Here is a 14,498-nt window from a genome sequence, read left to right as displayed (position 1 = left end):
TGCCCTAAGAGAAACCAGAGAAGCAATTAAAACACTTAGGAAGACTAATGAAACTAACTTCAGTGGAAGGAAAATTTCTTTTGACAAATAAAATATGAGCAAATGTTGCTGTATGGAAATAGGATACCCACTTTGTAGTGAAAAATAATGAGACTATGAGCTAGTACACTGAGATTGTCTCCAGATGCAGGACACTAAATCATAACCCAAACCACAGCCTAATTTATATCTCTTCCTGCATGGACACCCTTATTTTACCATTGTTCCCATTTCACTTTCTCTGTTTTTTTTTCCTCCATCCTGTTGTTACTATGGAAGATAACTCAATTTGCACTGCACATATCCTCATAGAAATTTTGAATCTAATGAATATAAAAATCATGGACTTGGTCCAATTTTATTTAAATCAGTTTTTCTGTTTCCTAATTGAAGATTAACTTCTCAGTATATATGTAGAGACTTAGTAGCAATAGTAACAGTGTGCACATTAAAATATGTACTGTGTCATCAGCAATTTGAGCTATGGTAATTACTGGATTTGTTTACACAGCTACAGAGGAGAAAGCATAACCTTTTTGTTCCTGTCTTTCTTTCAATTTGGAAAAACATGTGCTACTAATACGGGGAAAATCACATCACAGTTGTTAATGTCATACAGCAAATAAGGTGCAACCAAGGAGACAAAATAGAGATCAAAACTGTCTAAAGTAGTGTGTTCACTAGGCACCTTCCACGCAGCTTCTCCCCCTGCCATGCCCCCAACAATGGGAAAGCTCTCTGGTTCACTCTGTTCAACAAGATTATCACAACCTCTTCCAGTACTCCAACTCCCTACCTGACAAACACCACCATCTCCAAATACCAATTCCATAAACCTAGTATAGTGTGTTTTCCATGCCATTTTCTAATTTTACAATTATTCTCCATCATTTCTGGACCCATTTAGTCCAGAGTGGGGTTGACTGTAATGAGGATGAACAGAATGAAAGAAAAGAAAATGCTCCTCAACCCAATAAAGAGGCAGCAATGAAAGGCAGTCATACTTCTGGAAAGCGTAGAAACATAAGCCCATCCCTAGGATATTCCAGGAAGAAATCAGGCCTGCTTTAAAGGGCTTCCTGAGCCCAGATCTAGAACCTTCCCAAAGACATACACACCTTCCTTCAACACTACAGGTTGTTTCTATAAAAGCAGCCAAGGCTTTCACATCTTAAAAGGAAAGGATGAAATTATTCAAACACTTAACATTTGACCTCAAGGTCTTTAAACAAATAACCTCAATATCTTCCTCTATCTGTTCATATTTCCATACCAAATTGACTAGTTGGCTTACAAACCCAGTTGAAAAGGAAGTCCCACGGATTACTTAAAGTATCCATTTTTGCATCAAAGATGTCTATGTCCTGATCTGCTGCACCTGTGAATTCTTATCTCTGGAGGCAAAAGGGACTTTGCCGATGTGATTAAAGCACTGACTTGGAGCTGGAAACAGCTTGCAACCACCAAAGATTCATATTGGCACTAGACTCAGGCTACTGAATTAATCAGCATGTAACATAACTGTGGTCTAATAAAATAACACAAAATAAATTATTATTGGAATATAACTAGTTTTTCTTAACTACAGAGCCATGGATTTAAACTATATGTTCATACTGAGGTGTGTGTTCATAAGTTTTACTTACACTGTTGTAGGGAATGTCCTATTACATATTTATACTGGCTCCACATCATAACCTGTTAACTCTTTTTTAGTTAATAGCCTTTTTTCCTTTTCAGTTTAAAATAATCTTAGATTAAAAAGTAATTTTAAACTTTCTTTGTTCAAATTAACCAGAGAAATTACAAAAATATCTTATTGGTGCTAGGTTTTATGAGAGAAACAAAATTGTTTTTGCATATATAACACTCAAGTAGATTGTTAAAATGATCCATAAAAGTATATGACTCCTTAATCTGAAAGATAAAATACATATATAGATAAGATTATATGAAAGTTTATAACTAAATGACTAACAGAAAGAGCTACAGAAGATTCCAAGTTCTTGAAGTGAAATTTTGACTTGAGACTAGGAAAGAGTAGGAAAATGAGGCTATGATAATATTTTAGGATAAGCAGATTCAATTTCTCAAGTATTTTTTTTTTGGTAGTAGTAGGGTTTGAACTCTGGGCCTTAAGCTTGCTATAAACTGGTGTTCCATCACTTCAGCCACATCTCCAAACTCAGTAGTAAATAACTACACCAGCCAAGTTACTCAAACATCTTTACAAACCAGTGGAAGAATGGATAAATGATAAGTGTTAAGACTTAAAAACTTAACTATCACTGGGTTTTTGTTGCTGTTGTTGTTGTTGTTATTGTTGGGGGTTGTTTCTTTTAAGCAATACATAATCTAGAAAGAGGGGAGTAAGTTCAGATAGTTAAAAAAAAAAAAAAGAACGACGTGGGAGCACTGTCCATAAGGAGAGAGAAGAGCTGGAGTGGGGGATGTGGGGAAATACTGAAGAACATGTCAGTATGAACATATACTTTAAATTTATGGGTGCTGAAGCTAAGAAAAACTAGTCCTGTTTCAATTGTAATTTATTTCATGCTGTCTTTATTAAAACATGCTGACTGATTCAATTGTGTAAGTTAGTGCCAATAGGAACCCTCGGTGGATGCAAGCTGTTTTCAGCTCCAAGTCAGTGCTTTAATCATACATCTTTAACAAGTGTTTGCTTACAAATTAAAGAAAAACCAGGACTTTAAGAATGTACCAGGGTCTGGTACCTGTAATCTAACTACTTGAGAGGTTTATGTTCTCAGGATCATGGTTCCAAGCCAGCTCACCCGGGTTCCCGTTAGACTCTGTCTCCAATTAACCAATCAGAAACCAAAAGTGGAGCTGTGGTTCAAACTGGTGAAACATTAAACTTGAACAAAGAATTCAGGGGCAGCACACAGGGCCTTGAGTTTACAACTGACAGAAAGGTAGCAGATCTCTCTGGGTGTGAATTTGGGGGTATCCTCAAAGTATAGATATTATTTAATGTTTGGAGAAAGTGTGTAAAAGTTAGTAAGGGTAACGGGACCTACAAAAGTCCCAACACTTAAAAGAGAATTCAGTTAAGGCGAGAACTATAAGGGAAGACAACGAAGGAAATTCAGTATCTTCTGAGTTATCATTCCTCTAACTGTCCCGGGGCTTCTACTTATTTTGAAAGTGAAGGTGCCACTGAAATCTGGTCCTCAGATTTTTTTTTTTTTTTGAGTCTTGCAGAAATAATCGTAGACTTCCCTGCATCCTAGACAAAAATGTCTGTTACCGTTTAGCTTAATTCTTTACCTATCCCCACTGTCAATCACAGTTAAGCCCGGGATTTGTGGGGTCCCAGCCATGGGGCTCCCCACGGGCCAGGGATTTAGCTGAGATATTCAGTACTAGTGGTCGCACCCCGACTCTCCACACACACACCGCCCCCCACCCCTAACCCAGCCCCAACCCCCTGCTCTCCCTCACGTTGTCAACCACAGTCGGCCTGGCGGCCCTGGGTGTAAGGCGAGTCGAGGTCGAGGACTGAACAGTCGCACCCGAGTGGGGTTCCGTGGTTCCGAAGCCCCTGCAAGCACTCGGGTCAGGTAATCAAGGCCGCAGGCGGCAACGCCTCAAGTAAAGTGCAGGAAAGACCAAACGGGAAGGGCGCCCTCAGCCGGAGGGGCCCGGAGTGTGTGGGGGCCGTGGGGGCGGAACCGGAAAGGTGGGAACAGCGGAGGCCGCGGGCGAAGAACGCGAGGCTCGGGTCAGCCACGTGCCGCCGCCGCCGCCGCCGGAAGTAGTCTTTCCGGGGTCACCTGGCGGGAACGCGCCTGCGCAGGAGTCAGGCTCCCCGCCAGACGGGGGAGGAGGACGAGGAGCGATGAGCCCCTTCCGTCAGCGCGCCGCCGCCCTCCACTCTCAGTTACTTCTCGCTCAGCTGCGCTCGGTGTTGAAGAAAGCTTTGAAAGTCTCTGAGACAGCTCTACCAGCCGACCCGTCCCACCAGCCTGGAACGACGGCGGCCCCCCAAGGTAAAGCTGCCGCGGAACCAGGGAAACGCAGGCCCGAGTCCCGCGAGGCGTGGGAGGGGCGGGGCGCGCTGGCGGAGGCCCCGGGGCGGGGGTGGGGGGGCGGCGGCCACGTCGGAGGACGTCAGGTGGGAGAACCCCCACTCGGCTCACGCAGCGCGGGAAACGTGTCTCCGGAGCGTGGGCCCGTCCATTTGAGTCCCACCTTAGGGGGGCGGCGGGGAGGCAGGGAAGGGGAGGAAGGAAGTGTGGCTTTCGTTCACGGGTGGTGGGATCGCCGAAGGTGGTTCCGTTAAGCCGGCGCTCCGGGTATGCGTTCGGGGTCGTTCAGTGCCAGTCCGGAGTCTGCTTTCCCGCCCCGGAGTTGAGTGCGGTCTCCCCTGCCGAGGCGGTGGGCTCGTCCGGCCGCGGCCGGGGCGCGTCTCCGCGTGTGGGAGGGGGAGGTTTGAAGTTCGGCGGGTTTTCACGCTCGCCTGGCGCTCTCCGCTTCCTCTTTGGTCTTTCTCTCTCTGTCTCTCTCCCTCCCCCCCTCCGTCTAACTTGACCATGCCCTGCGCAAAAGTGTCCCCCGCCGACTCCCCCTGCAAGCGCTCCCGACCTGCCAAGGAGGACGACATGCGACTCCGCTTCGTGCGGCTCTCCGATCACGCCACGGCCCCGACCCGGGGGTCCGCGCGCGCCGCGGGCTACGACCTGTACAGGTAAGTTGAGTGGGAGACCCCAGGGAAGAGGTCAGCCTGCCTTCTGAGGCCTAGCCTGAGCCATGTCCTAGGAAAATGAGAGAAATACTGTGGTTGGTGGTGGTTTTGACATCTTAGAATTCCTTTTTTGGGGGGGCAGGGGGGTATAAACTTAGTAGGGATCCGGCACTTAAATACCTATGAAATGGCCTAAGTCATTATTTAGCAATACTTGTCCCATCCCTCTTATTTATTTATTTATTTTTTGCCAAGTGGAAGGCACAAACGAACTAACTGGCCCATCTTGGCCTTTCTCAGTCTTACAGGTGAGAGAGTTTGTCAGCAGATTAATTGGTTTCCCCAAGGGCAATTTGAATGTGATATAGATGTCTTACTCTGAATTTATTGTTTTCATCTGTTTTATTGCTCCTGGTTGTTGACCTGCAGGTGAAAAACAATCTTGGGAGGGGATTAGGGATTTCAAGCATCCCAGATAATTTATATGCCAGACAACTGGCTTACACTGTACATGAAAAAAACCCCAGAAGATTGTTGTAGTTGTAAGGGATAGTAGTCTAAATAGGTGAGCGTGATACCGTTTGACAATACCCTTCCAAAGTAGTACATCTGTGCATTGGTACGTCTTAGGGAAAATTTTGAATTAAAGATAGTTTTAGGCATTCTGCCATAGATGACTTCATGTATAATAAAATAGACATGAGTTATTTAATGAAATAGGGGTTCGCCTTTTAAAGACAGGAAAGTGCAGTGAAAGACATGTGAATTTAGTGCTGTTTTACTAGATTTAAGATGTCTTAAAACAGCTTGCAGTTTTATGAAAATCTTTGTTGTTTCCAAGGAGCGAGCTATGGCAGTTAGCAACACAGCAGCATTGTAGAGACAGACACAATGTTGACATCTCTTCCTTTTAAAAAAAATTCAGAGAATTATTTTGTCTAAAAATATCCCTTTTCAAAAAATTAAAAGATGAATGATTAGATGAATTGGAAACTCACCTAAGTATCCATTATCTAATGAACTATAGTTAAAGGAATAATGTACACAGTTGTTATAGGAAAGACTAAAAATAATTTTGTATCAATTGTTTTCTGTCAATATCTTAGTGCTTATGATTATACAATACCACCTATGGAGAAAGCCCTTGTGAAGACAGACATTCAAATAGCTCTTCCTTCTGGGTGCTATGGAAGAGTAGGTAAGTGATTTAAGAAATAAATAGGTGCATGCCTGTAATTTTAGCTTCTCAGGAGGCTGAGATCCGAAGATAGAGGGGCAAAGCCAGCCTGGGCACCGAAGTCTGAGAGACTCTTATCTCCAGTTGTACACCAGAAAACTGGAAGTGGTGCTGTGGCTCAAAGTGGTCGAGCACTAGTGCCCAGGCCCAGAATTTCTAGGTGTTAGGGTGGGGAAAGTTCAAGAGATGGAGTAAAAGTCAAGGCAAAAGGTAGCATTTATCAACAAAGTGCCTACTTTTCTAAAATACAATTCTTAGATTATCTTGATAATGATAAATGTATTTAGACTTACTTGTTTGTGTGTGTGTGTGTGTATTGCCCTTCACTTAAAATAGCATTTTTTTTTTTTAGCTCCACGTTCTGGTTTGGCTGCAAAACACTTCATTGATGTAGGAGGTAATATATTTATTGTTGTATTTGGTAAATGTGTTTACTTAGTCTATAGAAAAGGTACATATTCACACAACAGATTTTATTATATCCTGTTTTAAAGTTTAATTTGAAGTAATAGTTACTATATAGTTTCACATACTATCTGGTAATATCCAATGTTTAGAGATCATTTTGTAAGGTTTGTGTTATTTTACTAATAGGATAACAACACTGAGAGAAAAGATTTTTAACTTGGTATAGTTATAATCTGCATTTAATTCAATTACATTTAATCCTGACCATAAGATAGGTATGCTGACTTTACATAACTACTTCAAGAGGCTTTTTAAGATGATGAAACTTACTCAGTGATGGGAATGTTGTTTTATGTTCACAACTGGAGTATATACATCTGATTCCTACCTCCTTATTCCTTCCACTGCAATTAAAGATGGGGATTGCTATTCCAATCTCCCCAACTTAGTAGTGTTGTCCAGAATCTGCTGGTCTTTGCTACAAAAGCACCTACATTTTGGAAGTATCTGATGTTACCTCATGGTGTCACTAGGTGGTGCTATGGCATAAGACAAAAGGACAACTGTGGTTTTTCACTTTTTTTTTTTTTTTGAGCAAGGATTGTGTTATTAAAAGCCCATCTTTGGCCTGAGTCTCTGAAGAATATTTTCTTTTTTTTTTTTTTTTTTTTTTTGCCAGTCCTGGGCTTGAGCTCAGGGCCTGAGCATTGTCCTTGGACTTTCTTAAGGCTAGAGCTCTACCACTTGAGCCTCAGCACCACTTCTGGCTTTTTTCTATGTATGTGGTACCAAGGAATCGAACCCGGGTCGTCATGCATGCTAGGCAAGCACTTTAACCACTAGGCCAAACTCCTGGCCCCTGAAGAATATTTTCAGAAGCATTGTATGTAGTCTTTGGGGATGTACTTCAGTCTTCAGGGTATGATAGATTGTATATAATTTGAATGCAATTTCAAAGGAATGTGAAAGGAATAAGGGCTCTGAGCTTTAGTTTCCTTATCTGTATAATAGATAGTTTCCTTATCTGTATAATAGATACTCGTATACCTATCTCTGAAGAGTGGAAATTAAATGATAATGTATGAGCAGCATCAGGCACAGTCACATGCTTAAATGATACACATTAAACTAGGTTTAATTTCCATCTCAGGGACTTAATTGACTTTTTTTTAATGTGGGAAGTTTTTCCTCACCCCAAGTTTGTTTCTGATTTTAATAACTTTCTTAGGGAAAAAATTAAGTAATGGAAAACTTAGTTTGCCTGATGGCTGGTATGTAGTTATTCATACAGTCACATTGTGGTATATGTTTATAGGCTATCTTAATGTCGTAGGCACAAGTTTATTGTAGTTGACAATGTTTTTTATTTCTGAAGGAGACACTTAGAAATCTTAAGCTGTAAATAAGAGTCAAAGAGAAAAGTTTAAGTATGCAGGATTCTGTTCAGAATTCACATCTGGTAGGTGTGGATAGTTTTCACTAAAGGCTTCCAGCAAATGACATGCCAAAGTCTTGAAACATTGCCTAAAGACAGTTAAAATCACTCTGCCAGTTCCAATGCATGATTTTTCCAAAGATAACTTCAAGACACTGCTTTCTCTGAAGAAGAAAACTATCCCTGATGCTTATATCTTTTATGTAGAGAAAAAATAAAGGTTAAATTTTTCTTGAAACTCACATGGCTGCATAGTAAATGTATTTGGAACTGTTGAATTTTGTCTACCTTCAGCACCCATGCTTAAAAAATAGATTTCAGTTGAAGGCCTCTTTTTCTGCCATACATTTTCATTGGCTTCAGTTCTTTCTTTAGTTAGTTAAAGGCTTTTTACATTTTTGTATTCCATGCATAAAATCTTGGTAGATTATTTGGCCCTGTAGATTCAAGACATCCATTTAGTGAAGTACTCCAGACAGAAGGATGTTGTACATAGCAGAAGCCTTTATGAAAAGGGAGATTTTTTTGTAAGGTTGAAAATACAATGAAGTTCAGAATATTTGAAGCTGTGTGTTGGTGCCTCATGCCTGTAGTCTGTAGGGTTAAACTTACTGCATCGTAGTTTGAAGTCATCCCAGGCAGAAAAGTCTGTGAGACTCCCATCTCCAGTTAATCAGCTAAATGCTGAACTGGAGACATGGCTGAAGTGATAGCCATGAACAGGCAAGGGGAACAAGAGTTTGAGGCCCTGAATTCAAACCCGGGTACTGGCAAAATGACAGTAATGATATCTATTCCACATCTTGTGTCTGAAAAGAATGACCTAGGTTTATGTGTGTATATTAATCTCAGAGGCTTATATTTTTAGTAGAAAAAGTAATGTGTTGCCAGGCATGGTGGCTCATGCCTGTAATCCTAGCTACTCAGGAGGCTGAGATCTGAGGATCGAGATTCAGAGCCAGCCCAGACACTAAATAAAACCTGTGAAACTCTTTATCTCCAGTTAACCACCAGAAGTGATGCTGTGGCTCCAGGGGTAGGGTGATGATAGACTTGAGCTGAAGAGCTCAGGGACACCTCCCAGGCCCATAGTTCAGTTCTGCAAAAAAAGAAAAAGTAATGTGACAATGTAACTACTAAATTACTAAAATGTTGTCTATCTTAAATGAGTAACTTACATTTTTCTTTAAGTAGAAATAAAAGTGTAGAAGTCAATCTACATTGATTTCTGTAGTCTTTTGTTCAATCATGGAACAACAAACTATTGTATACTGAAGGCTTGCTCTGTTAAATCTACGCTAAATCTTGCCTGCAGTCAAAACTTGCTTGGTATATACGTAATATGGAGACAACTGGTCCCATTTTTTTCTACCAGTTTTCATAAATGTTAAGGCCCAAAATTAATGGACAGTTTGCAGTGAAGAAATGTTTCCTTGAGGGGCCGGGAGCTTTGTCTAGTGGTAAAGTGCTTGCCTAACATGCACGAAGACCGGGGTTCAGTTCCTCGGTACCACATACATAGAAAAAAAAGCCAGAACTGGTGCTGAGACTCAAATGGTAGAGCTCTGTCCTTGAGAAAGTCCAAGGATAGGGCTCATGCCCAGGACTGGCAAAAAAAAAAAAAAAGTTTCCTTGAGTCTACCTGAGTTTTATTGTATCACTGGAAAAGAATAGATTGTCTTTCAGTACAAACATGAGATGAATTGCATTACCTTCTTTCTAGAATGCATAGCAGGCTTCAGGCTTATACTAGCCTGGTTTCTCCCTTTCATGAAAAAAATGGCGATAGTATGTAGTTTTATGTAGTTTCTTTCAATTTTTTTTTTTATATAACCTTCAGATAATTAGGAGTATGGCCAGCCTCAGTACCCATTGAACTTTTTGGGGGGGGGGGGGCGGGTCATGGGGCTTGAAATTGGCCTGGGCGCTGTCCCAGGCTACTACTATACCATAGAGCCAAGCCCCACTTCCCATTTTCTTAAGGTTAATTGTAGATAAGAGTCTCAGGTCCATTTGTGCCTGGGCTAGCTTTGAACCTTGATCCTCAGATCTCCGACTCCTAGGATTAGAGGCATGAGCCATTATACCCGACTCTTTTTTTTTTTTTTCTTTATTCATTGTCAGTCTTGGGGCTTGAACTCAGGGCCTGGAGCTTGAACTCAAGGCCTGAGCACTGTCCTTGGGATTTGTCAAAGCTAGAGCTCTGTCACTTGAGCCACAGCACCAGCTTTTGCTATGTATGTGGTACCAAGGAATTGAACACAGGTCTTTGTGCATGCTAGGCAAGCTCTCTCCCATTAGGCCAAACTCCCAGCCCTGAACTAGATACTTGACTATTAATTTTCTTACCTTCATGAAGGTACTTTTTGGTTTGTTTGGGGGAGATAGTGTACTAATAAGGTACCAATAAGGACAAGTCAGATAAAAATAGAGCTATGTTAGGTTTGTATGTATCTCAATTAGTCTTTCACAAACCAAGTGGAAAGACTTCATTGGTATAGAGAGTGGGGTTTGGGGGTGGGTGACTTGATAACAGTTAATTTCTTTTCAAGGTAATAAAAGTATTCTAAAACTGTGAAGATGGTTGTGCAACTTGAATATACTATAAAGTAATCGACTATATACTTTAAATGGATGAATTCTATGACAGGTTATCATTTTTTAAAAACGAGCAGGTTGGTGCACTATTACTATGTGTATTTATATCTGTGGAAGCATGTTAAGTTCTCAACCCCCCCAAAAACAAGTCTAACAAGGCTGGTAGCTTTCTGGGCCATAGCAGGATTGGTTCAAATCTGTGAAGATCTGCTTTATAATCTGAGAAGGCTATAACTGGAGACTTAGAAGTCCATATTATTTATGAATGTGCAGCAGTATACCCATTATGAAGCCTGTGATTAATGTCCTGTGAGAGATCATGGTTTTAGGAAAATCTGTGGTACAAGTTAAGAAGATCATGAAATGAAAAGTACAGGTGTTGTTGTTGTTGTTGTTGTTTTTAATAAAAATGGAATATCCTGCTATTTCAATACCGTGGATGAACAGTATTAGCTTTGACTTACTCCAGTGCAGATCTTGAGACTGACTGTCTGACATCTTTATAACTGTTATATTTCAATGAGAGTATTAGTGAGAAGCTGCTACCAGAAAGTTTTTGAAGCTCAAGTCATAATTTTTTCCTACTCTTGGTAAGTATGCAGTGAGAAGACATATTGGAGATAATTGCCACGTAGCAATTTAATAAGGGAGCCAAGTTGGAAAATGATCCATTTTCTGAATTCTTATTTGCACTCCAGTAATGTCAAGTTCATTTTTATACTTTAGATAGTACCAGCACAAGATTGACTGGTAAATTCTCAGAGCTACCAAGAATAATCTTGGCTAGTGTTCTGGTTGCATAAGTCAAGGTTAACAGAATGTTTCTTTTCCTGTAGCTGGTGTCATAGATGAAGACTATAGAGGAAATGTTGGTGTTGTACTGTTCAATTTTGGCAAAGAGAAGTTTGAAGGTATGTTAAATACATCCATTCACATAAATGTACTGAATTTTCTATTACGTGTTTGTAACATTCCTCTAATTTTCATTGAATAGGACAATATAGAAAATACTTCAAAGAAATATCAATAGTTTTAAAAACATTTTATTGTCACATACAGGGGGGTTACATATATAAGGTAGTGAATACATTTCTTGTCAAACATGGTTCCCCCTCCCACATTTTTCTCTTTTCCCTCCCCTTAGCCTCACCCCCAGGTTGTAAGTAGTTAACTTTGTTTTTGTTTTCTTTCAAGTGAAAAAGGGTGATCGAATTGCCCAGCTCATTTGTGAACGGATTTTTTATCCAGAAATTGAAGAAGTTCAAGTAAGTACCATAAGAATGGCGAATGAATATAACATAACAAATAACAAGAAATATCAGAAAGTAATAGTTGCTGTTTGTAGCTAGATTGTGTATATGAGTAATGCTTATGTAAATCAAAATTAAAATCTTACAGAAGTTCTTGAAATGGTTTTCAGATAAATATGTTCTTTTGATAGTAAATTACATAGATACTCTATGAAATTCTGCCATTTTCTTAGGTCTTGAAAATTTTCCAATATTCTATAATGTATTCAGCCTTTTAAATTTTTTCTTTTTGTAATCTTCTTGGTTTAATTTTTTACAGTGTCTTGCTATAGCCCAGGCTGACATGGAACTTTTGATTTTGCTGCTTCAGCTTCCCTAATAGCTGAGATTATAGGCATATGTTGCCATGGGCCTGTAATCTCCCTTTTTAAAAAATGATATATAGCAGGGAATGAAAAGCTTTTAGGAGTTGTAGAAAAGTAAAAAAGAAAAAAAAAGAAACTCTAAAATTAACTTTGGCCTGCTATCTTTCTATCTTTTCAGGTCTTGGATGATACTGAAAGGGGTTCAGGAGGTTTTGGTTCTACTGGAAAGAATTAAAATTTGGGCCAAGAATAGAAAATGAAAAGGCATACTTTTTATTAAAAATAATAGGTTTTTACTTCAAGTGTTTTTTGGTGTTTTGCAAACTTAATAGTTTTAACTTGTACAAAATAGTTTATTTTCTTATGATAGAAGGACAGGGTACTTCTATCAGGATCATATGGAAATTTATTTTGTGGTTTTGCAATTGATGGTTATATGAAAATGTGTTTTGTGAATACTTAATGCAAAAGTTTTTGAAAATCAGATGTACAAATTTAATTCAATAAAGAATATCTTTTTGGTTCTGCTTTAATTGCTTTATCAATCAGTGCTTGAATCATTGGTGTTTGAATCAAACTTGAATTCTTTCACAGATACACATTGAATAAGCTGAACTAAAAAGTATCTTCATTTATTAATTTTCTTAATTATAAGATTCTTTGTGATGGTGAGAATCCTCAGCTTATTGCTGTACTATTTTATAAACGTTAATAGTCTTTCTGGTAGTTTCTGGTTTGAGTGGAGGCATGTTTGTAAAAGGAAGTGTTACTTCAAAAATTTCTAGTTGGTTTATTCCTCTTGCGTTTTAGCTGGTCAGCCAAAGTATTAGTACTACTTGTCCAAGTTTCCCTTGCTGAAGTAACAGTAATAGGCAGTGTGCAAGAAAATATTTAAGAGGAATAAAATGAATGACTTATAGCTTATTGGGTTATTCCATCCCAGGTCCACAGCTTGAGTATTTGTAAGCAGATGTACATTGCAGATATGGGATTGTTTTATGGATTTTCTTGATTAACATCTGTTCCAAGTTTCTTAGTGTGCTTTATACTTACTGGGCTCCTTTTGCCAAAATTTTGAGTGTCACTTAAATTTTCTTGATCAGGTGTCCTATAAGACTCCTCAGCTGTTGTTTGAAGGGTGGAGTATTGTTGGAACTGTTATTGTGTTTGGTATAACTGAGCCCTAGCTAGTACAACAGTTGAATAAGAGTAAATATTAGCGCTGGGAGCATGGCTTAGTTGTAGAGTGCTTGCCTAGTTTGTGTGAATCCCTGGGTTCCATTCCTTGGTACCACATATATAGAAAAAGCTGAAGTGGTGGTGTGGCTCAAGTGGTAAAGTGGGGAAAGCCCAAGGACAGAGCCCAGGCCCTGAATTCAAGCCCTAGAACTGACAAAAAAAAAAAAAGAAGAAATACTATTTGGTGTCCACCAAGACATGTATGTACTTTTCAGTAAGATTGATTAACAAATAATTTTTACCTTTTTTTTGGTGTTGCAGTAGATGGAATTTGAATACAGGATTTCATACTTGTTAGGCAACCACTTGTACATACCCTCTTGAACTATGCCTCCAACCCTTTTTGCTCCAGATATTTTGACATAGGATCTTAGATTTGCCTAGTCTGATATAGACTTTGATCATTCTGTTTACATTTCCTACCTATCTGAAATGGCAGATAAATTTCACCATGCCTAGCTTTTTTTTTTTTTCTTTGAAATGAGGCCTTGGCCTCAAACACTTTTACTTGAGCTGACCACAGTTCTCCCCATCTGGGTTTTCCAAGTAGCTAGAATTGCAGGTGTGAGGGTCATGTGATCTAAGCAGACAACGAGGTGGATGCCTTGTGGTAAGCAGCTTCCTTTTTCCAAGTCCTCTTGGTTCTGCATGACCCTAGGTAACTAGTCAGATGAGTGAAAAGCCCTTTTCTACAGGCAAGTTTTTCCCCACTAGAATGGAGTCAATATTGTCTTGTGATTATCTCGATTCCACCTGGCAGGGGACTATCTGCGTCCTCATTTTCCATCTACTTGTATTTTGTCAATGAAAATAGGAGCACTGGCAGGCTAAGAATAAGAAAGGTAAGAACCTGGAGTGTAGTGATGAGGTGAAATATTGAATACTGTCAGCAGAACTTCATGGTACAGAATTTCTAAATCACGAATCAAAAGTCAATTACAATACTAGTTACACAATAATTAAAATTCAAGGAATGTAGAAAAGTAAAATCCACATGTAAATCTAGTGTATGTGATCATTATAATAAGAATGATAGTATCCCTGATGAGATAGGCAAAGCCTTTTTATCTTGGTTGTGAAAAAAATTTTCTGTAGTTGACTTTTAGCTGAGAAATACCCTTTATTATTTCATCTTCTGAAGATAGGTGAAGAGGCGGGAATACCTTATCAAAAAGCAAAAATAAAATGAGTCTTCCAACTGGAGATGGATTATTATTGT

At 39.5% G+C, this 14,498-nt stretch overlaps 1 protein-coding gene and 1 long non-coding RNA gene across 4 annotated transcripts in view; one reads left to right on the top strand and one right to left on the bottom strand.

The window, feature by feature from the left end:
• The window catches only part of LOC150046516 (uncharacterized), an 82,621-nt gene extending 78,880 nt beyond the window's left edge, over nt 1-3,741 (bottom strand). For both annotated transcript variants that reach the window (XR_016539709.1, XR_016539708.1), the window contains exon 1: nt 3,505-3,741. This is a non-coding gene — a long non-coding RNA (uncharacterized LOC150046516). The remainder of the gene's footprint in view (nt 1-3,504) is intronic.
• An 82-nt stretch (nt 3,742-3,823) lies between these two features.
• Dut (deoxyuridine triphosphatase) lies at nt 3,824-12,573 on the top strand. Of its 2 annotated transcripts, none has more exons than XM_090358462.1 (7): nt 3,824-4,052; nt 4,612-4,750; nt 5,854-5,945; nt 6,337-6,381; nt 11,262-11,336; nt 11,620-11,690; nt 12,219-12,573. In XM_090358462.1, exons 1-7 carry the CDS (start codon nt 3,902-3,904, stop codon nt 12,273-12,275), a joined length of 630 nt encoding a protein of 209 aa, XP_090214588.1. In that variant the 5' UTR covers nt 3,824-3,901; the 3' UTR covers nt 12,276-12,573. The 2 variants fall into 2 exon arrangements, with proteins under 2 accessions (XP_090214588.1, XP_090214589.1); XM_090358463.1 differs by lacking the exon at nt 3,824-4,052 and adding an exon at nt 4,295-4,358.
• The last annotated feature ends 1,925 nt before the right edge of the window (nt 12,574-14,498 follow it).

The sequence above is a fragment of the Megascapheus bottae genome, chromosome 25, assembly GCF_031878675.1.
Source record: "Megascapheus bottae isolate mThoBot1 chromosome 25, mThoBot2.hap1, whole genome shotgun sequence".
Taxonomy (NCBI): Eukaryota; Metazoa; Chordata; class Mammalia; order Rodentia; family Geomyidae; genus Megascapheus; species Megascapheus bottae.
This window is presented reverse-complemented; position numbering and strand designations above follow the sequence as displayed.

What these genes read in the sequence shown, in the direction of transcription:
- Dut (XM_090358462.1), top strand. Translation starts at nt 3,902, where the DNA reads ATGAGCCCCTTCCGTCAGCGCGCCGCCGCCCTCCACTCTCAGTTACTT. An exon ending in AACGACGGCGGCCCCCCAAG is followed by an intron (nt 4,053 to 4,611) that starts GTAAAGCTGCCG and finishes CCTGCGCAAAAG; the next exon opens with TGTCCCCCGCCGACTCCCCC. An exon ending in GCGGGCTACGACCTGTACAG is followed by an intron (nt 4,751 to 5,853) that starts GTAAGTTGAGTG and finishes TCAATATCTTAG; the next exon opens with TGCTTATGATTATACAATAC.